General features: G+C 34.9%; 2 protein-coding genes across 2 annotated transcripts; both read left to right on the top strand.

The window, feature by feature from the left end:
* The first annotated feature begins 506 nt into the window (after positions 1–506).
* Positions 507–4,129, top strand: LOC145230179 (lysosomal-associated transmembrane protein 4A-like). The gene is made up of 7 exons (XM_080095561.1): positions 507–657; positions 921–1,023; positions 1,602–1,675; positions 1,742–1,861; positions 2,114–2,269; positions 2,955–3,029; positions 3,661–4,129. The coding sequence occupies exons 1-7, from the start codon at positions 574–576 to the stop codon at positions 3,745–3,747; spliced, it is 699 nt and encodes a 232-aa protein (XP_079951687.1). The 5' UTR covers positions 507–573; the 3' UTR covers positions 3,748–4,129.
* A 1,666-nt stretch (positions 4,130–5,795) lies between these two features.
* Positions 5,796–26,963, top strand: LOC145228516 (E3 ubiquitin-protein ligase AMFR-like). The gene is made up of 15 exons (XM_080093591.1): positions 5,796–5,902; positions 8,067–8,403; positions 10,039–10,185; positions 10,661–10,803; positions 12,812–13,009; positions 14,011–14,186; positions 14,968–15,151; positions 16,158–16,278; positions 19,027–19,150; positions 19,580–19,656; positions 20,251–20,403; positions 21,021–21,109; positions 22,794–22,986; positions 23,596–23,670; positions 24,501–26,963. The coding sequence occupies exons 1-15, from the start codon at positions 5,876–5,878 to the stop codon at positions 24,983–24,985; spliced, it is 2,529 nt and encodes an 842-aa protein (XP_079949717.1). The 5' UTR covers positions 5,796–5,875; the 3' UTR covers positions 24,986–26,963.
* Positions 26,964–27,141: the final 178 nt, after the last annotated feature.

The raw sequence follows: 27,141 nt of genomic DNA, 5'->3' as shown, positions 1-27,141 counted from the left end.
GGATCAAAAACTGAATCAACAATAAGCAAGTATCTGTGTAAATTAAATGGTCTTACATCTATAATCCACACGTGGGCGCAACAGAGCAGTTATTGTTTAGGTGAGAAGAAATGCACTTTGTCATGTGACTGAATTGCCTCACCTTCACAACAGGAAGCAAATTACTTTGTCCTTTAAAGTTGTAAATAATGGGTGTCGCAATGTTATGTTATTGGAACTGTATAATAGGTTTAGAAATAAATCATTCTTGTACCTGTAAAGGTTTTAGGCTGGCAGTATGTTGGGAAAATATAAAAAAACCTGTCAATTAGCGATTTTGGTTAAGTAAGGTTTGAAAATAATTATTCATATTGATTGGTCGAGTCTTAAAAAGGCAAATGCGTACCTTAAAGGGTTTGTTTTAACCGTTTGTGCAAGAGCTGTTGAACTACCTATGTTGTCGAATGAAATAAAATATAAAATGGTAATTAAACGTTAAAAAAATTGTTCATGCTGAAATTGGTGTATTTAAATATGTTAGCACTTTGCAGATTACAAATAATACTGTTTTTAAGTGTAAGATTTTAGGACAAAATGACACGAGCCAACCAAGTACCGAAATGTTGTTTTTGTCTCCATGTCAAAGCAGGAACATCCGCCCTGGCTGGTTTTCTATTGGTAAGTTAAGAAATATTAACCTTGTAATTACTATAACACTATCTAATTGTTTACAATTGAAGAAAACACAATACTGTACTTCACTGGTTCTTAACCTTTTAACTTGCCGGCACGGCACTCACGTAAAGTCTTTAAAGCTTTTTCACACCCCATGTTGTATTTTCCAAAAAGTGATAAATATTTGAAAACCATGATGATCGAGCATTCTCACACTCCCGATAAACCACTGCTGTACTTAGTAAGGCTGAAATAATGTTTTTTAGATGTCGGGTGTGATGTGTACACTCTTCTCTACTCTTCTTCTTTCCGGTGCAATTAAATCAGAAGACTTCATGTATGATGACTATTCGGAATACCAACGATCAAGTAAGCAAAAACAACACTGAGAATAATGCTTTGGTATGCCGAATACTAGCTGTATTTGCATGTCATATAGAAAACAAGTTTAGGGTTTGGGATATATTTCTGCCCCAGTGTGCAGAACATGGCAGTTACTGACAAGATCTTGGTTGTGCATGCCACTCTTGGTAAACTGGTTTCTGCCCAATATAAAAATACTCTAGCCATCGGGTAATGAAATATGGTACATATCTGGCGCTTTTGTTTGCAAAGTTTGTTGTTCTGTAGAAATTTAAAGCACATAGGTGTTTAGAAAGATCCACACATAAGGCACCACGCATGGGTTTTGAATTGTTGAAATGGAGTAAAAGCAAAAGCTTGTTTCTAATCATAAGCATTCCCAAGTCTTGTGCTGGTAGTCACTGGCACCCTACACAACTGAAGTAACACTTAATGGTTATAGTGTATCAATAGCAGAAAAATATTTCATCCGGCCTGGTGTGAAAAACTTGTTGGAAACCGTGATGTATGTCAACATGAAGTCCTTATATATACAACCTCGAATTTTCTGAAAGTATATATTTAATGATTCTATTCTTTTGTAGCCTACTGGATCGGTCTCGGCAATGGACTTTTCATTACTGGTATTTCTATGATGGCTCTTTATGGACTTGTTAAGGTATTGTATTTGATAATGTCATGACCATAATATGTGCTTACGACATGCATTTTCTTTGATATGCAGAATCGCTCCGGGTACTTGTTGCCCTTGTTCATTGTTCAGCTCTTCAACTTTTTGTGCACAATCATATACATCGGAAGTATGTTGTTTTACTGGTCCAGTGTCAAGCTGCATATCCTGCAGGTACATTTATTATTGCAGTCAGTGTGTTGATGTTAAACACTTAGTGTTACAAAGCTTTTCATCATCTAAAGCAGTGTTTACATCCATTCATAATTATAGTGTGTCTTAGTGTAAAATTATGTCCTGGTTGTAAATAATGCAATAAGAGATGTTTTGAAGGCCATATTTGGCTGAATAATAAGATAATGATGCTAGGTGTTAACCTACTGATTTTACACTTGTGCCAAAATTTGTATTTTCACAACATTTTAGTGCAAGCACTTGCCGTTGGAATGGAAAGAATGGTTGTTGAATCTTGATGAGCGCTGGTTGGCATGTATTGTCTTCAGTGTACTTTTCATGGTGCTTGTTGTGAAAAGCTATCTTATCTCAATGGTATACAGATGCTACAAACACATCACTACACAAGTAAGTTTGCTCATTGTGTCTTTGATATATGACTTTTTGATGTCTAGAAAAAAAACATTGCTCTTGTAAAATGTGGGTTCCTGGTGAAGGTATAATGTACTGTGTGTAGGTCTATTTGTGTCAATCCACCATTACCAGTTTGTGGCTGTTATGCTTTGTACTGTTCTCGCTTGACTACTCAACAAACCAATTTGCCTGTTTTAAAAAGATTTTTAATATAGAAAGTAAAGTAAAGAATGGTACATTTGAAATTAGAATTAACAATGACTTTTTTAGAAGTGCTTCTACTTAACATGTATTTTTGGCAAACTTTGTCAGAATAACAGGAAACTAGATTAACACTAAAAATTTCAACCCATGCTGTTTTGGAATTTGCATCTATTTTCATATAATTTGAATACTCTACATTTGATCAAGTAAACTAAATTTGAAATATGAATACAGCATTCAATGGGGGTATGCTTATGGTTCTGTGCAGGGTGCCATAGAATATTTTGTCGTTTTGTTGTGTTGTCAGCCTTTGTGTATAAAATTCAACTGTAGGGCAGCATACAGTAATCAAACTGCATTTACTAAAATAGGATGTACCCTGAGTGCCTTAATATTCTTTTGTTATAAGGGTGGAGATTTCGTATTCATAAAACCGAAACCTCTTATTGCACTTCATTGTATTGTAATTTCACAGGCAATTCGCCAACGCCGTGACCCTGAGATTAGCTGTGTAGCTGATATGAAGACAGATACAGCACCAATCTACAAGGTAACCATATTTCTTTAATGTTTGCACAAATATTTCTTAGCTGTGTTGAATATTGGAAATGTATTACTCATCTGTTGGTAATGAAAATGCCAAATCATCCAGTTTACAGATCCAATGAATCAGAACTAATGTTTGTTTAGTAAGGCACTGGTTTGTTAACTTAAAGTCTGGTGTATTAGCTGATAGCAATACTTGCTATTCCATGTTCAGAGGGAGTTGATAAACTTAATCTGCCCAGCATGTCATGAAAAGATGCTGTATGTCCTGGGTTGTAACTATAACTTGGTTCTGGGTTGTAACTTGGTTCATGAAAAAGTAATATTTATATATCCTTGACAAATTATAACCTTACAACAGATGAACAACTGCAGCAGTTAACAGTGTATCCTATACAATTTTTTCTGCCTAAACTTGAGGTGCCAAATTTAGAGGGACTATTTGATGTGAGTAAAACATTGGTTGTGGAGCACTGCCATAAAGAAGGCAGCAGTTTGTTGGGGGCTGAGGAATTGTGATTTTTCAATGTCAACTATTATACAGATTGTATTCAAAAGGCCATTTACATCTGGTCGCTAAAACCAGATTAATACCTAAAATATTGATTGTAATGTGATGCATTGATTTTATCCAGCCACCAAAATACGAGGATATCCAAAAAGTGCCACTGGTGACAGATGTGGATGAATTTGATACGAAGCCACCATCCTACTATCCTTAAACATGCAAAGGAATGATCAAATCTTTCTCTGTATAAATACCAATTGCTTTTAACTGATTATAACATGTGTTTTATTCTACTCAAATCTTGTAAAATGGAAATTTGGACAAGCATTTGTGTGAAGAAAAATTTGATTCTCTCTGCAATGTGAATATTGCTTTCTGTGCTGTTTGGTTGATGTAGAAGTACTGTAGTTGTATTTACCGTTTTCTGTGCTACAATTTGAGAAGTAAATGGAGCAGATTTGGCACCTAAACTTCAGGAGAAGCTTACCGTAAGTTTAATAAAGAAAAATAGTAAAAACAACCGATCTTTTGAACTGTTATAATCGCGAACAATGTTGTTATTCGCCATCAGAACATCAATAAACATTTACCCTAAACATTTTTTAGAGGTAAGGGCCAGTACACAGCAAAACAATCGATCGATTAGCAACAGGCTTAATGTACATATAACGCTCTGTGCGTCACCAAGCACTTTGTATTGAAGAACAACCTTCTATTACGCAACAGAGCTCTCATGCCACAGGCTTACAGACTGTGACGACCGCAGTGGCCCAGTGGGCAGGTTTTGTTTACAGTCTTGAAATTGTGCCTGGTTTGGTTCTGCCCAGTAACGCAACTGCCATTGTTGGCTCAGTGTCTAGAATATTCTCTTACGAGGATGACAATTCGTCCACGAACAAAAAGATTGATTTCATCATGCATATGTAATTCTTGTCCTGTAGACACACAAAGAAACTCTCCCAACTTTACAAAAAGCCCAAGTTACTTGTACCCGTAAGTGTGACATAACTTATAACATGAAGAGTTCCATAAAACTATTTCATGATTAACATTTTAAATACTTCCCATAAGCAACTAAAGTGGTACAAGATAGTTTTAAAAGTACAACTTGACTTAACGAGGTCATGCGCCTTGTTCACAGTAATCACCTGTAGGTATTGGCCCTCAGTTAATTACCACCGCGGGCAACAAGCCAACAACACAACGCAAGCTCAATTTAAGTATTTAATTGCTGGTAAAACAGCACTGTTTCGCGACAAGATGCCTTTTATTACCAACTGTTCGGCATTGAAAATCTAGACTTGCAAAATAGCTGTTAATAACCATTACTGTGATTGTCATTTTTTTTGTAGCCTAGCCCTAATTATGAGATGGTGCCATGTCGAAAAATCGATACCCTTGCCCTTAAACGACCTCCAAGATTTTGTTTTACATAAACATACGCCTGACATCGTGTTTTGAATCAAAAGGGTTAATTGCTGTCTGAAAAAGTGCTTTGTTTTTGTTTATCATTACGTCCGCGGAATGAAGTGAAATATTGTGCAAACATATTAATCTCTATGCCATCTATATTTGCCCAACTTATTTGACCTATTAGATTTCATCATCTGAATTATAAAGTGATTGTATTCTTTTGGTTAGAGCGCACGATGTCCCGCAAGAGTAGTTGACTAGTCCACGGAACAGCGGTCGAGAATCACAAACATTTTTCGCAGTAGGGGTACATAGCTATTCGTTTAAGAAAGTAATTATCCACTTAATTTCAACAGTTTTAATGTCTTGTAGCGTTTTGCTTTATTTATTTTCGTGTTATAAATTAGAGTCGTTGTGTGTTAAAAAAGGTTAAAAAACACTGATTTAATCAACCCAAAGAGTACAAATCAAGTCCAATGAGTCACATTGGCGACTTGACTTAAGCAAAATGTCGATTGTTGAGAACAAACTTGAGTATAGGCTATCCTGGATTTTAAATTGCTTGCTTAATGATTACAGTTTTTTTTCTTGCTTAATGATTACATTTTAGTTTTATCTTTGGATAGCATAGTGGAACATGGTAAAAATGGTCGTTGCCCGGCAAAACCGTTGCAAGAGGTACAGATTTTTGTGTTTTTACAAATGTGATGTGAGAGATGTTCGAGCCTGCAACTCTCATCTCTTGTTTCAGGAGTTATATGGACGAAATTTGGAATCGTATACGCTACGCTAGAAGTTAACGGTTTTGCCGAAATAAAAGGGTGGGAGGTGAATTTTTTTCATGGAAATCACCAAAACACAAAACCATTCATCGAACCGAAGGTTCCTATTAAGAGTTTCAAGTGACATTTTTTCGACAACAAGATCAGATGAGAGACTGCCTCGAAAATGTTTGGGTAAGTTTAAACAGTGTTTATTTCCGAAACTATTTTGCTGACGAATCGGTTGTGTTAAAAAGGAGCACAAATAATTTTGAAATATAGTTTCCATTATTTTTTTATTTTAATTTTCGTGATTATTGTTTCCGCTTCAGCTTTATTGCGTCATTGCTGTAGTATCATGCGTCACTAATTCGCTGTTCGCTAAAGCGTGACGGAAAAGGGCACAACAAGTTTTGTCTGTATGTTATACATAATGAGGAATTAATTGAGAAGTTCCTTTTATTTTCTGTTGCACAATACGTTTGACGTTCAGTGGTCGCTAACTAAATGATGTTATGTCTAAATTTAAGTCTTATTTTGCAATAAAGGGGTGCTAAAGTTTGGATATGTTGTTTTTTTCTCTAATTTTGATTTAGAGTTATAATCATTTTTTAAGTATTTGGATTTCGGCTGGTAGCAAATTGTGTATTTTGTGTATTGTTGCTGAACTATTTAAGTTCTTTAGAATTGTCTGAAATCTTTAGGAGAACAGAAATAATCAAAGAAAAAATTAAAACGTTTGAAAAGCCATAAGAAATACATATATAACATATGGGTAGGATATGTCCATCCAATGTTGTAAATTGTAATGCTATATTAGCATATATATGATATATTAGCAAAATTGTGTTCAAGATATGTTCTGGCACTCCAGAGCCTGAGGATAGTTTCACTGACACTAGAGTTCCTTCTCGAGAAATCTCGAAAAAATCGAGTCTCGATTCTCGAGAAATAAAAAAAATTATGCACATATCATAAACAAAAAGTAAATGCGACACCTCTTATCACGTGTATTTTTTCGTTTCACCTCGCCTCTTAGAGCGCACTGGGCACATAACTTTCTTGTTTTGCTTCCGAAACAGCGATTTTTTTGCGTGCGTTGCCGCTAAACTTTCACCTTTCCCAGGCAGTAGTCACGCCTGGTTGCGTAAGATCTATAACAGTCGCTTCGGTTTTTGCTGGTTTGCTAGCGAATCGCTACTAGAAGCGAAAAAACGTACAGTCGGAAATTTGTTTGTTTGTTTTTGTTAGAAATACGGCTTAAATAAAAATTTCGAGACTCTCGAGATTCTCGAGAAATGGATTTTTAATTTCTCGTTTCTCGAGAAACAAAAAAAGTCGAGAAATAGAGGAACCCTAACTGACATCATATTTATATGGCATATATATATATATTTTGTATCATTATTAGAGGCATTACAATTTACAACATTGGATGAAGATAACCTACCCATTTGTCAGAAACAGAGCCCTGAAAATTTCTTTTTGTACATGATATTAGAGAACTATTGGTAGTGTCTGTAGAAACCACTTGCGCTAAGTCCTACTTCGCTAGTAGGTACTTTGGTTACTGCAGGTAATGTATTTCAATGCCTGCAGTATTTACAGGAAATTGTAAATACTGCAGTTAACTCGTTTTAATGTGACAAAACTCCTAAATAGTACTTGTAACTAGAGATGTACCGAATATTCGGTTTGCCAAATTTATTCCGCCGAATCGGCCACTTCTGCAAACATTCGGTTTCAGCCCAATAATTTGTTTCGATTCGACCAAAAACAAAAATGAATCGAAAATTACCGAAATGTAGCCGATTTGGTACATCACTACTTGTAACCTTTTTTTAAGTGAGGATACTCGTAGTTAGATAACTTAAAAATGTTGTAGATTCTGCATTAGGGGTTAGGGTTTTAGGTTTAGGGACGGGGTTGGTTTTAAGACTATCAAAATACTTTTTCAGCAGTATTTGCAGGTTTTAATGTTACCTGTGGTTTTTACAACTCGTCGCAAAAATTACAGCTGCAGTAATTTTAAGTTACAACAGACCTATTACGAGATTAATTGCATCAAAAAGAGTTACCTGCAGTATTTTCAAGTTACATTGCATGAAAAAAGTGCACCTGTAGTATTCGGATTCAACCCTTTTCTGTTGTTTCCATTTGTAAATACTGCGGCCATACCCGCCAACTTTTATATAATTTGTAACAGCCATTCGTAGTTGGGCATATGAACACTATAGGTATCAGTTTTTGTAAAAGAATCTAAAACTTGAATTTGTTTTTACACAGAACAAAAACAGATTAACATTTAAAAGTGAACTTCAATTGGAATAGAGTTGTAAATACACTTTGGATTTTTCAGTTTTGCCAAAAAACACATGAAGTTGCATTTGGATTCCTGTCTTTAAAAACCATAATGCCGACCTTAATTGCTCCGAGACATTTTCCGTTGCCAAGTATTTCCCTGTACACATTTGTCAGCATTACATTATTGGTGTTATCCATATTTTGGGCAAAAAATACAATTTACGAAGAACAGCATAAACTGCAAACTGGATTTTACGATGAACAAAAGAAGACACTAGAGCAAAATCCAGTAGTTCACGCTAATGAAACACCAGTAGAAAAAAATAACACAGAAGAATCAGTGGATGGTATGCCAGGTGAAGAAACCCACGAACTGGATGAAGAATTAGCCTGTAAGCATTACTTGTGTATATATAGTGAATTTGTTTTCACTCTGATTTGCTTCAATGTAATCTTGGTAACAAGAACTTTTAACTTGCATAGGTGATAGACACTTAAAGTTGTCTATACAATAATGATTATTGCACCACCCAGGTATTATTAAATGCTTATGTAACTTGATATGTTAATTGTTTGATAATTACAACAAATGGTTTGAAATTTCAGACAATGGCAGATAGGGTAATTTGTTTCAGCATTTGTTTTTCATTTAATATGCTGATGTTAGGGTCTTCAAACATATGTTCAATTTACATGACCATTTGTGGGATAACTGTCTGTTTTGCATTTTGGAAAAAAACGAATAAGTGTAATGTAAATAATTTTGTTAATCTCTACAAAACAGTACAATTTAGGGCAAAATACAGGTCAATTATAAACATATCAATCTAGTTAAATTTGGTTTAAAAGTTTTATACATTTTCGCACACCTCTGGTGGCATAACATGCATGTGCCTGTAGTTTTTTTTTCAAATTTAAAGATCAAACTCTATCTTATTTGCCTGATTTATATAAATGTAAATATTTAAAAGAATTACAATATATACACTTAATAAGAAATGAATGTAAAATAAGTCATAAAAAGTTGTGATGTAAAATTCATGTCACTTAGTTGCAATGTAATTGATCACCAGACAGTTCTTATGTAACGACATGCGTCTTTTCGAATGATTTATTAATGTGATGTAATGATATTATGCATGTCTCAATTGGCATGATATCATTTCAATAGGATGTAGAACATGTTCAAAATGGGTTGAAAATATGTGTAATCTTTAACAAACGGTCCACACGAACCATCGTTTATTTACAGAACTTCATAATGAGTTTATAACTAAATTGTAATAACTCAAATTACAGATATATTTATATACATATGTATTGTTTCATATCCAGTGTCTTTTACTTCCAAAAGTTAAAAATAAATGAATACATTTTTGTAATGCGAAATTTTGTCGTGTTGGCAGTTAAATGCAAATATCTGTGGGTTAGTATGTTTGTCTATACCAGTGGTTCTTAACCGGTGGGAAATTTCCCACTAGTGGGAAATTTAATGTTTTCAGAGGGAAATTATCTAAGTCAGGTAACCAAACTCGGGCCCGAGGGTCGAACCCGGCTTTGAATTAATCGTTTACTAATATTTTTCCGCAAAAAGATGTAAGATTTTAGCAAGGCTTACAAGACACATATTAATCCAAAGGCCGTTTGTTACATCACAGACAAGACTAAAAGTATCAATGACTTTGCAGTTGTGCGCGAATAAAAGCCTTTCCTTTGTTGATTATTATGCAATAAATTACTATTGCAAGTAGAGGAGACTCTTCAAAATTCCAAAAGCTTAATCTCTCACAGAAGCACTATTTAAACTAAATAAGATTGCAGTATACCTTTGGAGTTCCAGACCAAATCGCTTCACAAAATTATTTCATTAAAGAATAATTTTTTTTGTTAACGTAGGGCACAAAACATCATTATAAAAATAACAAAGGGGGAAATTCGAAGTTGGTGGTTGACTTTAGTGGGAAACCCCACCAAAAAGGTTAAGAACCACTGGTCTATACAATTTTGCTATTATTTATGGTTTGCAGATAAAAAAGTTTGGATGTTTTCAAATGCTGATGATAAGGAATCCCCTTCCACAATAACTGTCACAATCAAGAAAAACCAGCAATACGCGGAAGCAGCCACAGAGATAGCCAAGTCTATGCTAGATGGGGAATGCTCACTTGCATATGGTAAGTACTTTTCTAAAACAAACAGTTAAACTGGACGGTTTGTCAGGTAAGACACACTAAGTCTGTAAAAAAATTGTAAAATCAGGTTCAGTCAAGAATTTTCAACTTTTAACGGGCTCACCGCTGAGCCAGCGTTGCTCAGTTGGTAGAGTGTGAGTCCCAGAAAGGCTCCTGTAGTAGGTTCAAATCCCTCTGCAGACTTGATTTTTCTAGCCTCTGTCTTGTTATATGTAAATGCTTGCCAGCTGATTTGGGATAACATCTTCAATAGGCCTGGCATACTATAATTTGTTTTTTTACATATATTTTAGCTCTAATAAAGTTAGCCAGTCACTGTTATTGTTTTATGTGAACATATAAACAGTTGAACACTGTTTTTTTATGTAAAATGTTCTAATATGATTTTACATGGACTTCTAGTTTTTTGGAAACAGAGTTTGTGTGCCATGACAAGTATTACATTTATTATGTTCAGGTATCTTTTCCCTGATGCTTGTTGAACCATTGAGTTTAATTTTGCTGGTGAATGCTTCCTATTGTCTTCTTGCCCTCTTTGTGCAAGTTCTTCAAACAATTGTATTCGGAAAGCTGAGGCCCATCGAAGCACAACACATGAAGGTACTGCTTGCTTGCTAAAAGAGTCCTAAAATCTTTTAATGTATGGTTCGAATGTTTTAACTAATGTCACAATGAAAATAAGCCAATATTAGGTAAGTAAGTTGCAGACAGTGTACATTGTTTTGACCTATAAGGTCCTAACAGTGCAGCTGGTTACCTGGGCTGTATGGGCTAGTGTTACATTCAATAGCACTCCAGATAACCAGCTAAAAGGCCAATCCACCACTTCTGTTTGATGCCACAGCTGGGAATAAACTACAGAGGAAAGTGGTTCACAATGGTCAAGCAACCGCTTGCAAACCGAAGTGAAGTTGGCTCAGTGATACTATATCAATATCAAAACATCGAGCCAATAAAAGTACCAGTATACTTTTTAAAAGTATACTTTGCAACAAAGTGCACTGTCTGCAGATTACTTTAATGTCAGAATTGTTTTGCAAATTGGGATGTTTATGAAGTTATAGCATTAATTAGGTACATTAATTAGGTACATTTATTAGGTACATTTATGGCTGCATTAACAGTTTATTTTTGCCGTATCAGTGATAAACCACACATATAATTGCTTAACCGGCCAAATGCATAACAGTAATTTGACTATCTACCTTGGGTATTCTGGGTATAGCTCATATGTTTGGTACTGAAGATAATTTTGGTGCATTGCAAACTGCCTAAAAGCTTATTTTGTCTTACCACATACAAAATCTTAAATTGCAGCCAATAATCGCTTAAAGATGTTTCCAGTCAATCACAAGTTTGTATATTGGAGATCTAAATAACCACAATCATCTGTAAAAATTGTATTAATTATGGGTCCCCTTCCCTGAAGGGGACACATTTTGATTTCACTCGATTTGTTGTTTTTTTCTTTTTTTTTCTTCCCCGAAGTTTGTCCACCCTGTCATGAAATGTTAGGTGGATTTGAATGAAACTTTCACAGATGGTAGATATATTTATGCAGATGTGCCATATGCTTCGTTTGACTTGATAACCAGTATTCACCCCGCTAGCCCCAAAAATGTAAAACGTTTTTGTATGTTGCTGTGCACCAGAAACGAAAAAATTCTGTGGTGTAATAGTGTATTAAAGGCAACAGAACATATGGTAATTGTGTTTGTGCATTATTGGTTGGACATTTTTGCGCAGGGCAACAGAAGGGTGTTAACAGCCTTATGACGTCAGAAGCGTTAACGAATGTTGCTTATAACACCTCTAGTGGTCAGAATTTTAAACATTGGCCGATGTTGATAAAATTTTACATGTCCGTTCATTGGGTCATTGTGGTTTCATATTTTATACTTTTGGGTTTTAAACAGTGTCAGAATTATATAAATGAAATTTTGACAGTTTGTAGAGTGTGCTATTTATAGTTGTTGATTGTTGTGTTTACCCCTGTGGCCCCAATATTTACCCCACTAGCCCTTAAAAATGGGTCAATTTTTTAAACAATGTCTGAATTAAATGAAATTTGGACAGCTTGTACAGTGTGCCCATTTATAGGTGTCCATTGTTGTGTTCAACCTTGTAGCCCTATCATTTAACCCCTACAATTGTGTGCAATTCGCCATTAATAGGAGCTGATTGTTGTGTTTAGCCCTTTTTCTCAGATAGAGAAAAACCTTAATGTGTGAATGGAAATGAAATTTGAATAGTTTGTATATTTCCATCCATACAGCATATTTATTTATGCTCACTACCGATCACTGCGTTTTACCTTTAACAACAAACTTTCTCATTGTTATCTCTTGAAATGCATTATTTACAACTTTGCATGTGTGGGGACCCATGAGTTTCTGCTTGCAGAAACAACCAAGGTTACAAAAGACAGTGGCTGATATGGGACCCAATATAAAATATGAGTGGGAAATATATTAATGTTTCAAAATAGTTATAGTGTATATGCAAGGGCAATATCTGCTAAGCCACCCTTCTAGTTAGGGTTTGCTTTTAAATGATATTATATCATAAAATTTACAAAAAATATTTTATTTTTTTACTATTTTTGCAGGACAAATTTTGGAACTTTGTCTTCTATAAGTTTATTTTTGTCTTTGGCGTGATGAATGTGCAATCCCTTCACGAGGCACTGATATGGGTCTCATGGTTCACAGCCATTGCCTTTCTGTTGTTGCTCACAAAGCTTTGTAAAGACAGATTTGAGTTTCTTTCTTTTTCTCCCAACACCCCAATGTATTTTCACTGGAAGGTATGTGTTACTATTCTATGTACTCCTATTAAATTCAGTTGTCTTAAATTTGCTTCTTAAAGCCATGATGTAGGTTGCCAATTGATTAGGTTGGGTCGACCATTACACTAGTCCACAAGCTTCATAATTGAGTATCATACATTTTACAAAAAAATGTTTTTTTGTTGCAAGAAGTTGTTACTTGACAAATGTCTCATTTACATTGTAACACTTTGAGTTTTTTTTTTAAAATGTGAACAAAGGAGGTTGACGCAGCTTAGCCATGAATTTATGCATAATATTTGGTTAACAAATTTAAAAATTGTCGTTTTGATCAAATTGTGTGTGCATGAAAGTTTCGCCTTAGATCATTTACAAATCTGATATCTTTTACATTTAGCCACATGTATTGTTTAATTACTACACAAACAGTTTACAGCTGATTTGGTGCATAACTTTTATTTCTTGTCAACTTATAACTATTTTATAGAGCATTATATTTAAAAACAAAACAGAAAGTCCATAAGCTGTTGGTAAAACTAACTACTCTGTATAATATTACATTTATACATTATATGGGCTCATTTTTTAAATTGTTGATTGCACCAGTCACAAGGTTTTGAAATGTTAATATTTTCCAGTTATGTTAAAACGTACTTCCTGAACTGATATGGAATTGTGTGATAACTCATAAATCCATTGTTGCAATAATTGGCTACATTTATTTTGCATAGCTTGGTGCAACTGTAGCCTAAAACATGTTTATTTGCCCCAGTGTTAGTCATGTATTATTCATTTTTGGAGCATTTTAATATTATACAAATCCATTATGTAAACTAAACAAAGCAATATATATGTGTAGCCATATCGTAATAATGTTGGATAATTTTTTGAGTGAAGAATTTTTTTCTGTTTAACATTGGTAGATTTTATGTTTGTGATTTACGCATAATTCTCAAAAAAACTTTTACTGGTTTTACACATATATAAGTAACCTTAACATGTTTTCTTGTTAATTTCAGGTGATTGGTTTACTTGTATTCCTACTGGTGTGCTGTGCAGCTCTGACAGTTTTATCAGTTACCTATATTTTTCCCTATTCAACATTTAATGAAGAGACATTTGACTACCACTCTTTGACGTTCATGTTAACAGAATGTATCATCATATCTGTGAAGGCTGTACATGTCATTATGAGGTTTGTTGCAACACTGCTGTTTAATGTCAAATATTTGCCAATCGACTGCAACACATGGCCTTCATTGAATTCTGGCTGTGTTACTGCATTTTGCCGAGTCATGTTTTTTGTCAAAGTGTTGCCACATTGAAACTTTCGCGTTAGGCAATCTATTTTATGTAGGTCACAAACAAGTACCTGCACTGTAACAAACATTAAAAGCAATGGAATATGATACATTGAATGTATAGAGCAGGGATGGGCAACCTGCGGCCCGCGGGCCTCATGCGGCCCTTCATTATAGGTTGTGCAGCCCGCAGAGACGCTTGGATTTCAAAAGTACTGGCAAACGAGTCCAATTATTACCTATTTTTGAGCTGATTAATGCGCCTGATGCTAGTTTTCTGCGATCTGGCAAAATGTGGCTAGAATCAAATACGAATTATACTTGTAGTTAAGCATATTTGGTAAGAAACAAAGCAAAATCACTTTGTGTTATGCACATGTGCGGCCCGCGATCTAATTTTGACATTTATAATTGGCCCTACAGTAACAAAGGTTGCCCATCAAAATAAGCTACTGTGTATGTTCTATGTGCAATGGCAAAATAAACATTGAACCGATGGAAAATAATACAGTGATTGTATAGAGTTTCAAATTTGGCTACCTTGTATGTACAATGGTGATATGTGCTAAGCCACCGTTCTGCATTCAATTCAAAAAAGTAATAATTTGGTCAAAAAAAACAATACCTGTTTTTTGGACAATTAACGAAAATAATCCAATTTTAACTTTCGTTCAGATATTTAATCCATCTTTACGACATACAACATGAAGAATTGTGGGAACGCAAGGCGACACTGGTTTACCACACAGATCTATGCATGGAGTTGCTGTCCCTGTCAATCAATTTCGTTCACCATCTGCACATGTTATTTTCTGGCAACATATGGCTTTCTATGGCCAGTTTGGTTATCTGTATGCAGGTAGGTGATGTATAAAATCTATGAGACAAACTTTTTGTGACCACAAACTTTCTGACTGATGTTTCCCGCAAAAATCAAACAAATTTTATAAACAAGTTTGATATAGCGTTCCAGAAAACATGCTTCTGAACTAGGGATGGTCCCATGAGCCAGAACCTGAGAACTCGATACTGAGCATCACTGTTTTTGATGCTTAGTGCTTGACTGAGCAGTTGCATAAGCATTAAATTTGCATATTGATTGCACAAACTGGCCAAGCACCAAGCATAAATGTGAGATGCTCGGTGTTCAACCAAACAGAACATTTGCACTTTTGGCCCATACCTACTCTGGTTATATATAACATACATGACACCAAAGCACTTGTCACTGTTTCACATAATAAATATAACTCTACTTTGTCGATATAAAGATTAGCTTTAACTTCCCTTTTTTCAAAAACCGGTAGCTCGTTTTTTACTTGTTAAACCCACTTTTTCTGCATGTGTGCAATTTTCTTTTATTTTTGCCATTAATGTAGCATACGTTTGATGTTTTTAATTTTGCATTTTTTAATCCTCTCAAACTCAATTTTGGGGGTTGTTTTTTAGGCTGGCGTTGGAACTTGATTTGTGACATTAACCCCATTAATGTTGACTTAGTTCAGTTTTTAGGATACTTGGCACCATTAAACTTGTTTTTTGTTTGCTTTCACACATGGTCTGTTTCACTTACTTGCCAACACACTACTTGGCTTCAACCAATTTGTTGTGTTAAACAATTTATTATCCTTTCAATGGAGTTGTAGGTAATTTCACCATTCCTTGAAGGCAAAAGCCACAAAACAGCTGATGTCAAAAGCCATTTTTTGAAAAAAGTTGCTGACTATTAGAATGTGTTATATTTATATATATATATATGTATCCCTTTTTCGACTACTGACACAGAAACCTGTCTTTGTGGGATTGCATTTTATGAGCTCAATAAAAGTATTTCTTGTTTAATTACATGCTCATGTTTTTTGCAGTTAAGATATATTGTCTCTGAAATCCAAAAGCGCCTTCTCAGACACAAGAATTATCGCAGAGTTGTGGCAAATATGGAGGCCCAATTTCCTGCTGCAACGAGAGAGGAAATTGCAGCACATGGTAAATAATGATCAAGTTTTTATATTACCACGTTTGTTGATTTAGGCTAAATATTATTTTCTTCCAACCTTCTAAAATTAAATCAAAGGCACTTGTATGTATTTACCAAATGTAACTTCGAAATTGACAAAAAAGCAGAGTTCAAAATTGACAACAAAAGCACTTGTATGTATTTACCAAATGTAACTTCAAAATTGACAAAAAAGCAGAGTTCAAAATTGACAACAAAAGCACTTGTATGTATTTACCAAATGTAACTTCGAAATTGACAAAAAAGCAGAGTTCAAAATTGACAACAAAAGCACTTGTATGTATTTACCAAATGTAACTTCAAAATTGACAAAAAAGCAGAGTTCAAAATTGACAACAAAAGCACTTGTATGTATTTACCAAATGTAACTTCGAAATTGACAAAAAAGCAGAGTTCAAAATTGACAACAAAAGCACTTGTATGTATTTACCAAATGTAACTTCGAAATTGACAAAAAAGCAGAGTTCAAAATTGACAACAAAAGCACTTGTATGTATTTACCAAATGTAACTTCGAAATTGACAAAAAAGCAGAGTTCAAAATTGACAACAAAAGCACTTGTATGTATTTACCAAATGTAACTTTGAAATTGGCAAAAAATGCAGAGTTCAAAATTGACAACAAAAGCACTTGTATGTACTTACCAAATGTAACTTTGAAATTGGCAAAAAATGCAGAGTTCAAAATTGACAACGAAAGCACTTGTATGTACTTACCAAATGTAACTTTGAAATTGGCAAAAAATGCAGAGTTCAAAATTGACAACGAAAGCACTTGTATGTACTTACCAAATGTAACTTTGAAATTAGCAAAAAATGCAGAGTTCAAAGTTGACAACAAAAGCACATGTATGTACTTACCAAATGTAACTTTGAAATTGGCAAAAAATGCAGAGTTCAAAATTGACAACGAAAGCACATGTATGTACTTACCAAATGTAACTTTGAAATTGGCAAAAAATGCAGAGTTCAAAGTTGACAACAAAAGCACATGTATGTACTTACCAAATGTAACTTTGAAATTGGCAAAAAATGCAGAGTTCAAAATTGACAACGAAAGCACTTGTATGTACTTACCAAATGTAACTTTGAAATTGGCAAAAAAGCAGAGTTCAAAATTGACAACGAAAGCACTTGTATGTACTTACTAAATGTAACTTTGAAATTAGGAAAAAATGCAGAGTTCAAAGTTGACAACAAAAGCACATGTATGTACTTACCAAATGTAACTTTGAAATTGGCAAAAAATGCAGAGTTCAAAATTGACAACAAAAGCACATGTATGTACTTACCAAATGTAACTTTGAAATTGGCAAAAAATGCAGAGTTCAAAATTGACAACGAAAGCACATGTATGTACTTACTAGGGTTTCTCAAATTTGCCACTTTGGCTTATTCCGGGACAAAAACAACCTCAATCCCGGGATCCCGGGATATCCCGGGATTTTATTCGATTTTTGTTAAATTTATAATATTAGTTTGTTTGTTTCATTTTTATTTCTAGTGGGCCGGCAAAGCATCAATGCAATATGTTCAGAAGGCCACCGTAGAGCAGCCTGTTATTTTCTAAGTTAATTGAATATTTTTTTAAGTTGAAATCAGTTTTCAAATTAGTCAGTTGGTAAGTCCAATTTAGTTCAACCCATCAGGTTCCAGCTACTGAGATAGGATTAGAACCCACAACCTTGTGACACACGTCGATGGCGCTATAACCACACCGCCGTTTTGGAATTTTACAAATTGCCAGATTTTTACCAACTGGAGAGCTATAGCGCGAATTTGACTAACTGGGTTCTAACACTGTTGTAATGTTCGCAACAGCAGAACTATTTATCTTTCCTGTTTGAATTGTTGCAAGAAACCTCGGTGAACACTTTTATTCACGGAAACCCAGTGGATGTCGCACCTCTGGTTGAAGAGTGCAACTAAAAAAGCATTCAATTTTTGTCCCGGGATATCCCGGGACAAAGAAAAAATCCCGGGATAGAATTTTTTGCTAAAATTGTCCGGGATTCCCGGGATCCCGGGAGAGAAACCCTAGTACTTACCAAATGTAACTTCGAAATTAGCAAAAAATGCAGAGTTCAAAGTTGACAACAAAAGCACATGTATGTACTTACCAAATGTAACTTTGAAATTGGCAAAAAATGCAGAGTTCAAAATTGACAACGAAAGCACTTGTATGTACTTACCAAATGTAACTTCGAAATTGGCAAAAAAGCAGAGTTCAAAATTGGCAACGAAAGCACATGTATGTATTTACCAAATGTAACTTCGAAATTGGCAAAAAAGCAGAGTTCAAAATTGACAACGAAAGCACATGTATGTACTTACCAAATGTAACTTCGAAATTGGCAAAAAAGCAGAGTTCAAAATTGACAACAAAAGCACATGTATGTATTTACCAAATGTGAGTGCAAAATTGACAAAAATGCAGAGTTCAAAGTTGACAACAAAAGCACATGTATATATTTACCAAATGTAACTTCGAAATTGACAAAAACAGAGTTTCAAATTGACAACAAAAGCACATGTATGTACTTACCAAATGTAACTTCACAATTAATAACAAAGGCACATATATTTACCTAATGTAAGTCTTTTGTGCAATTTTGTTTTTGACCAACCTAGTTTTTTTGGCCAAAAAAAGTTAGTGTCAAGTGTTTTTAATCGAAACGTATTGCGTATGAGTGATAGTGATTTAATTCTTTTTTGCAGAGGACCAATGTGCAATTTGTTGGGATCAAATGGAAAATGCCCGAAAACTTCCTTGTGGACATCTTTTCCACTCTCCTTGTTTGAGATCTTGGCTCGAACAAGACACAACTTGCCCAACCTGCAGGTAACTACAAATGCATTGTCTCTCAGCAGGGGGCTGTCCTAATGGTTTCCCCACAGATTCCCCTGTGGAAATGTACCCACAAGGGTTAAATTTAGCATTCCTTTTGAATAAATTGTAGATTCGAAAAAAATTTGGTTGAAAAGTTTCAGGTTTGTATGATTAGTGTGTTAAAAAAGTTGGATTTTATTTTAAAGAAATAAAAGATTTGACAACTTTTACACAAATGCCTGTCTGTTGCACATTTGGAAACCATTTTGATCCAGCTAATTGGTTTCTGATATCTGGTGTTAAAAAAGACCAATACCTGCAAGTGTTAAAAAAAATTGGTGTTAAAATTTTCTCTCAAAAACCAAAAATGAGACTTTAATGTGCATTTAAATCTAACTTGGTGTCAGAATTCCTGTATTCATGGGGTATTTTTTGTGTCAGGAAACAGCTTGGCATTAGAAATCCTCAGAATGCAACGATGGAAAATCTATTGGATCAAGTAGATGGTGTAGGGAATGGTAGGTTTATGTCAATAAATGTTTTGATTATAGATACATATTTTTCTCACCAGTATACCCAGATTACAGAAATTTGTTAGGTAAAATTGTTTTTTATGAAAATGTGTTATAGAGGACCTTTTTTTACTTTCATCCTTTTTGCTGTGCAATTTTTGCAGGTTTTCATATTTTGGTTAATTTGCTTTTGCAGGGTTTGTGTTATCATTAGTTACACAGAGATTGTTATGACTTAGTGGTACTAAATATGTTATTACATGGTAGATAATTTTATCGACATAAATATGCTTTTATGTGAAAAATAAAATTCCTCAGACTTTTGCAAGCAACGACTAAAGATATTCGGGTTGGGGTGCGGGTTTAAAAAACACTTTTTTCTCGTTTCATTTCCCCTTGTTGGGCAAATATTGTCACACTTTAGAAACCCACCTGGCATAATATACAGGATACAATGCGGTAACATGTAATATTTTGTACTACCCCTACTGGCCCTTAAGTAGGCATTTTCTTTTATGCGACACCCACACACTACACAGTACCCAGTAAAAAATGCAGGCCGGGTTTAATTTATGTCACACCCCTTTGTCTTGCTTACAGATGGCCAAGCTCCCAACCCAGCTGCTGGAGTAATGAATGCTGGAGCTCAAGGAAGAAGAAATTTTTGGCATTTCGATGGAACAAGGATTGCGAGTTGGTTTCCAAGTTTTTCGGTTGAAGTTACACATACCCCACATGGAGCACAAGCAATGGGTAAAATACACTATGCTTTGAAAGAAATGTTGAACAAGTTGTGTTTCATCAGTTGTTTTTATCCTAACATATTCAAAGGACCTGTAAGTCAGGCACATTGAGAAAAATTCAAATCACTCACTAGCACTGCAGTAAAATAGTTTGTCAAGACTGATTTTTTTAATCCAAACATCTCCACAGGCTGCATAACCTGTACTCTATGGGCTCCATTTAACTTGTCAGCTGCCAGTTGCATACACCCAATATAAACATATTGTTATGTCTCCTATTGCTTTGGCAGCAAAGTCGCACCAAAATGTTTCATAGTTTTTTACAGAAACATTGTCAGGTGCATGTTGTTGTATCACTACAATCATGGTCATTGATAAGAGTTGATAAATTTCATTTTGTTTACTAACAAATGACTAGTCAACCACTCCATACCTTACCCTAATTAACCGTTTTCAAATGTTTGCTTTAAATATTAGTCCTATTTTCAGTTTATTTGATAATTTTATATCTCTGCCAGTTAACATATTTTCTAACCTAGCAAGGCTTTTTATGTCGATCTTTCATAAGCAGATGCTATTTAAACTAAATATTTAGGCAATCTTCTCTGAATCCACTTTGTTTCTTAGTGATGACCCGAGCTGCAATGAACCAATCACAAGTCTCAAATTCACAACTTGATGCGATGGTTCGTGAGATTCAAGACATTTTCCCACAGGTATGGAATATTTTTTCTTGTCTATATTGAAACCTGAGTTTTCAAAAGGTTATCAGTATATTTACAAGCTTGTGGCATTTTACAAAATAACAGTTAAACGAACAAGGTATAAATAAGTTGGTACATGTTCGTTTTTCATATACTTGCTCTTTAGCATAAGCCAATGTAGTAGTTTAACAGTGACTTTGTTAAAGTTTTTAATGCCTGGAAGTGTAAAGTGATTGTGTATCTCTAAGAGGGCACCATGAAATCCATGCTTATTCACAATTTTTTTATTCCTAATTGAAATTGTGGTGTTCAGGACTGTAGTGCAAAAATGTAAAAATTGATTAACAAAAAGAGGCACAATGGTATCATGTTTATTCTGGAAGTCCACCTATCTATTGAAGTATAATTAAATTAATCTACTTAATTCTACTAAAATTGTCTTAGGTTTTTAACCGGGGGTTGGCATTTTTTAAACGCTGCATGTCAATTTACTTGTGGTGTCAAAACAGTTGATTTATACAGTAATCTTAGGCAGACATATTCATGTGTGTAGATAGGTTGTTGCTTGTTCTAAACCCAAGGTGAAAAACATTTCTGCTATAATCATTATGATAGACTCTTATTTCAGTAATGACCAGCAGTGTGTCCAAACATATATTTTTAAGTAATTCTGATTATAAGGTCATGGGATTCATCTCTGTGGTTTCACCCTTGCTGCTTAAAATATAGAATAAAAAATAGAATTTACCAACAATCGACATTTTTGCAACAGAATTACATATCAAAAACAAAAATTGTTTGCTTACTGACATTTGCCCATTTGTCAAATTCTCAAATTTTGCCTGGTTATGAATATCAGTTTCAGGAAACAGTGTTTCATTGGTCACCTAATAAATCCCTTTCCTGTTCATGTTAACATTGTTTTACTTGTTTGTGATCGTCACAACTTTGCATCATGACACGACATTTTACCCATTGTTGTTGTGTCATATATGATTTGCAGTAGTTGAAAGGTCATTGACTTTATTATGCAAGCATAGCCAATTGCTGAGAGAATGAATTTTTAGTAACTGAACGATGTGTAAATTTCCTGTCTGGCTATGCTAGGTTTCATTTTTATTTTCCAACTTCAAATATACTATAAATTTATTTAAAAGACAAAAATATTTATACATGTGATGTAAAGAAAAAGTATGCTTTTTTATTTGTGCCTAAATTAATCAGGTTTATTTTTCCTAGTCAAAAATTATTTTAACAATATAGTGTCTGACTGTTAAATATACACAAAGGTTTGGTAAATGATACCAATAGTTTATAATACACTAATAAGTACCTAGCCTAAACAGTTAAGTAAAAACTTTTTAAGGCCTTGGACATCTGCATCTTCAATTCATTTTTAGGCACTCGAAATTGTGGCCTATCCTAAGTTTAATCGTTATCAAGCATGACATATTCAAGGGCTTAATGAACAATAATTAATTTATTCGCTAATAGATGAACCCAGTCGGTCACAAATTCAATTTTATTGCATATGTTAGTAAAGAAAATATTATGGTTAATTGCATAATTCAGTTAATTGCAAGAAAATCTCAGAAAGTTAGAGTTGCTTTTACAATTTAAAATTCTTTTTACTTCATAGAATTTCAATTAAAACCTGTCAAATTGTGCCTTGCCAAAAGTGCTGTTTTGTTTCCAGATTCCTGCACAACTTATCAGAGGTGATCTTTTAGTGACTGGGTCTGTGGAGGCAACATCTGAAAGAATTCTTGACGGACGCATCCAGGTCCCACCTAACCAAATGATGGGTGGAATGCCCCAACCAACCCCACCACCTTCACCCCTAGTTAGCGAGGGTGTACAACCACTCCCTCGCACTGAACCAAGTCCAGGTAAAAATGAATTTTTCCTATCCAACTAAAACAGATCAGTTATATATTTTACTTTTAACAATACAGGAGTGAAGGTTTGTCAAATGCTGCTTCACATAATGCAGGGAAATCCAGTTTTGGGTAATACATTAGTGGTATTGTACCCTGCTGAAAAGAAGATATTTCAGTTTACAATATTATGTTGTTTTATAAGTGTAAATACAGGGGAAATTTTCTTTTTTTCAGTGCTAAAGATTTAAAATGATGTGTGGCATTTTTACAATCAAGATAATGATCTAATGATTGGCCACAAGGGCTGGGACAAAAATAAGGCAGTCTAAAATTATGTTTTTAGGTATAAAAGCGACAAAATTATTTTCAGTAACCTTGCATCGATTTTTCTGTGTTTATCATTGCATGCTTGTTAGTTTGCAAAAGCTAAGGTAATTTTGGATCTCTAATTTATTAAACTGCATATAAATTCGGTTGATGCGTCATAGAACGTAGACAATGACGTCAAACATGACGCTGCAAGGACAGTCCGTCTGCTTTAATTGTATTTATATGCGTACACGTGTTCATTAAAGGCTTTAAAAATCATGACTAAACTTATGGTCCAAACAATTTTAGGTACGTCATTGCGCCGACGTCACACCGGTCAAGCGTCACGTGATGACTCGGACATGCAAGTGACCACCGAGCAAGGTATGTGTACGCTGTGTGTGTAATGTACTCAGTTAATACCTATGCTTGCGTATTATCTCCGGTAATAAACACGGTTATTTATATACAAGGGAATATCCGCTTTCGTGAAACGTTCTGACCCGACTTTGTATGTAAGCATGCACAGGCAGGATAAAAATAAAGTATGGTTTGAAGTGAAATCAACCCTACAACCGCAGTTCGCCTGTGATTACTATTCTCTTCACCGATATAATCCAAAACAGAATCAATCGTTGTGCATAGAATTTGCACAAGGCACAAAATATACAAAATATATATTTCACCAACAGTTTTTGGCATCTTTAGTTCTTGTGAGCGAATACAACGCTAAAAAGCGACAAAACATTGAAACAATCAAGTACTAAAACCAGCTGCCAGTATTACATGCAGCAGCATAATTCTCGCACAAAGATAAAATGTAGGAAAACGTTTGATTTATTCGTGTTTGTAAATATTTGTTTGTTGTGTCATTTCCTTTTCTGTGGTCTCTTGCGGCTAAATTATCATACATTTTTACGTTTACTTTCGTGCTCGTTCGGAAATGACCTTCAAATGATTTAGGTCATGTATAAAAGTGTGTAGATTACCAAACGTCGCCGGATAAAACTCGGCTCGATATTATTTGCTTGTCTGTGAAATTGGTTCTAAGATTTATTTCTGACTTTGTTTTGTTTGAAAGTAACCCTTAAAATAATTAAAGGCACGCATGAAAAATAATGTTTACTTTAAACTCGACTCGAAACCTGTATCTAACGGTGCTCCACAATGTTTTTACAACAAAACTTGGAGGTTACAGATTACGTGTATAATAGATTTACCGAGACCGACTTATCCATTTGCCAACGCACCGACATCGTCGTCAACACCCCACCAAGGGGAAATCCCCACCCCTCAGGGCCCCATCGACGCCCCTGGGCCGTCCCACGCCGATCTATCGGTGGGCGGGCGTTTCTCCAAAGCTCCTAGCGAGCGCGAGACTGTTCTAAAAAGCCGCCGCGACGCTATGGTACGGCAAGCGCGCCTTCGGTATTTGGACACGAGAGCTAAACAGGAATCAAAAACGACGCCTTCCCAAGTTAGCGCTTCAGACACTTTCACCATTGCCAAGTTTAACACCAACGCCTCTGAGGATCGGCCTAGTTCAAGTTCAACGCTCCTGCTTCAAGACGAACTGGATCTTGCTGAGGGCTTTGGTCGCTCTGTAACCCCACCTAGCGGTACGGCGATATCCGGACTCGAGCGAAACGCTGATGGAAGGATCAGCCTTGATTTTACTGATAGCGATTCTTCCGAGTAAATAATGAGTGTTCTATTTCGTTCTATCAAGGTCGGGTTAATATTTTGCCATTGTTTTGTGTACTTTAGTAGGGTGCGCGGCTTATAACGGTCGTGAATGGGTTGGTAGGATTATAAATTAAACCGTTGGTCAAGTTATATTGTGGTTGCTATTGTTATGCAAAAAAGTAACTAATACTTTTTTTTGGTGGTTCCAACTTAAATTAGTCAACTTTAAACAAACCAATTTCACCTGAATATTATTTTTTAAAGAGGCCCCATATTCATTTGCGGAACTGAGCAATTTTAATTTTTTGTAGATTTAGTTGTTGGTAGAAAGCCAAACGCTTAACAAATTTCGTTTTCATCTTCTTTCGTTCGTTTATTGCTTTTTCTGTTACAAACAATAATCGCGCCCTAAACCTAAATTTGCACCAATCTTAATGTTCAAGTTTTCTTTTGCAATTTCAAAACGCACGCTAAAGCAATCAATAGAAATCATACTTTTGTCGACATTTGATGACCACAAGAGGACGATAGCACGGACAAGTGGCCTCGGTTTAATACTGAACAGACTAAATTTAGATTTTGGCAGCAAAAATGTTAAAGATACCTGGATATATTTACACTTTAGCGCAACCTAAATTTTATACATGCGCCTAAACTGAATCATGCCCGTAGTTTCAACTGTTGGGTTACAGAGGTTCTAATACTAAATAATAACTATTATGAATAAGGCAAGTTTGTAAGTTTTAAAGTAAAAAACGTGTCTTGAACATGTTAAGCAATTTTGGATGACCAGTAAAAACTTTGCATTATAATACAATCTAGCCGTACTTGTCGGTATGTTGAATTTGTAGCTGGTTTAGACCATTCTCACTTATAAAGTGACCACGCACTTAACATAGCGTTACGACAATGTAAATTCAAACTCACACATACAAAGTTCATCATAACGTTTGAACGTAAGGCGTATTTAAGTGTGTCATGAGAATGACGTATTCGAGTGTGTGACGTGCCATGAGAATGATGTAATATGGCGTTCTCGAGAAGGTTTGATGTCACGCCTGAAATAATTAAAGGCTGTTGATTGAATTTGGCATTGCAATGTTACAAGGTATTTTTGGACAAACCGAAATTAGGGTACCTAATGCTGTCTCTATTTGTGATTATTAGACTTAAACGTTTTAACAGTGAGTTGACGTCTTAGCACTCATGGTTAAGGATTTTTGCGTTTGGGGCATTTTGTTTAGGTGATTAGCATGATTTAAAGGTGGAAGCGTAAAAAAGAATTTCAACTTTTCATTTGGCGTGTTTTGGTAATTTGAAAAAAAAAACAGACGGAAAAAAACTCCAGCATAGCTTTATGGCTGAAGTAATGATGTTATGACTTGGCAATCACAGCAACGCGGTTTGTACATCGATAATAGTAAACAAAGTGTTATATTACGTTATATTGCTTTGGCTCTTTAATTTTACTGATTTTGCAAACTAAACATCAAAGTAACTTTACATGCTTTAGGACTTTCGTGCTGATAGTTCCAAGTTGGTTAGTTGAGTGCCCGAAAAAAATCAGCTTTTTACAGCGCTAAAGCCGAATGTTGTCACTTTTCTACTTTTGTTTCACTTCTTAATTCTTTTCAAGGCTGTTTTTCTTTGTATTTATGTTTTTGCGGATTTTTTGTGCGTCTTTAATATGGTTGGGTCAATGTTTACCCAACAAAGTTTTTGTAGCCTTTTGCTTTCTGTTTGAAATCTTGTATTTTAAAATTTTGCGCCTACCACAAAACTGAATATAACACGAAAAAGAAATATTAAATTCGGCCCAATTTTCAAGCTGGGTTGTAGTTTATCTTTTTCGAGATCTTCCGTATAGCTTAAGAACTGTAGTGTGTTCCTGTATTTATGTTCGTACAAACTTTACGTATATTTTCTCCACTAGAACGCATTTCGCTGTGGAATTTTTTGTTTTAGTTGCAAATAAACAAGGTCCGGCTGTACGCAAGTTTTGAGATTGACCAAAACGTTTACAATAAACCTCGGTTAATCCAAGCCGGTTGAACCAAAATCTTGTCCGGATCTGGTTTATTCAGAGTCGATTATTAAGGCCTAACCACATTACAAATCATTTGTATTTTAAATTTTGTCCGAATTAGACGATTTTTCGTATTAACCGAA

The sequence above is a fragment of the Phallusia mammillata genome, chromosome 5 (assembly GCF_965637545.1).
Source record: "Phallusia mammillata chromosome 5, kaPhaMamm4.hap1.1, whole genome shotgun sequence".
Classification (NCBI taxonomy): Eukaryota; Metazoa; Chordata; class Ascidiacea; order Phlebobranchia; family Ascidiidae; genus Phallusia; species Phallusia mammillata.
This window is presented reverse-complemented; position numbering and strand designations above follow the sequence as displayed.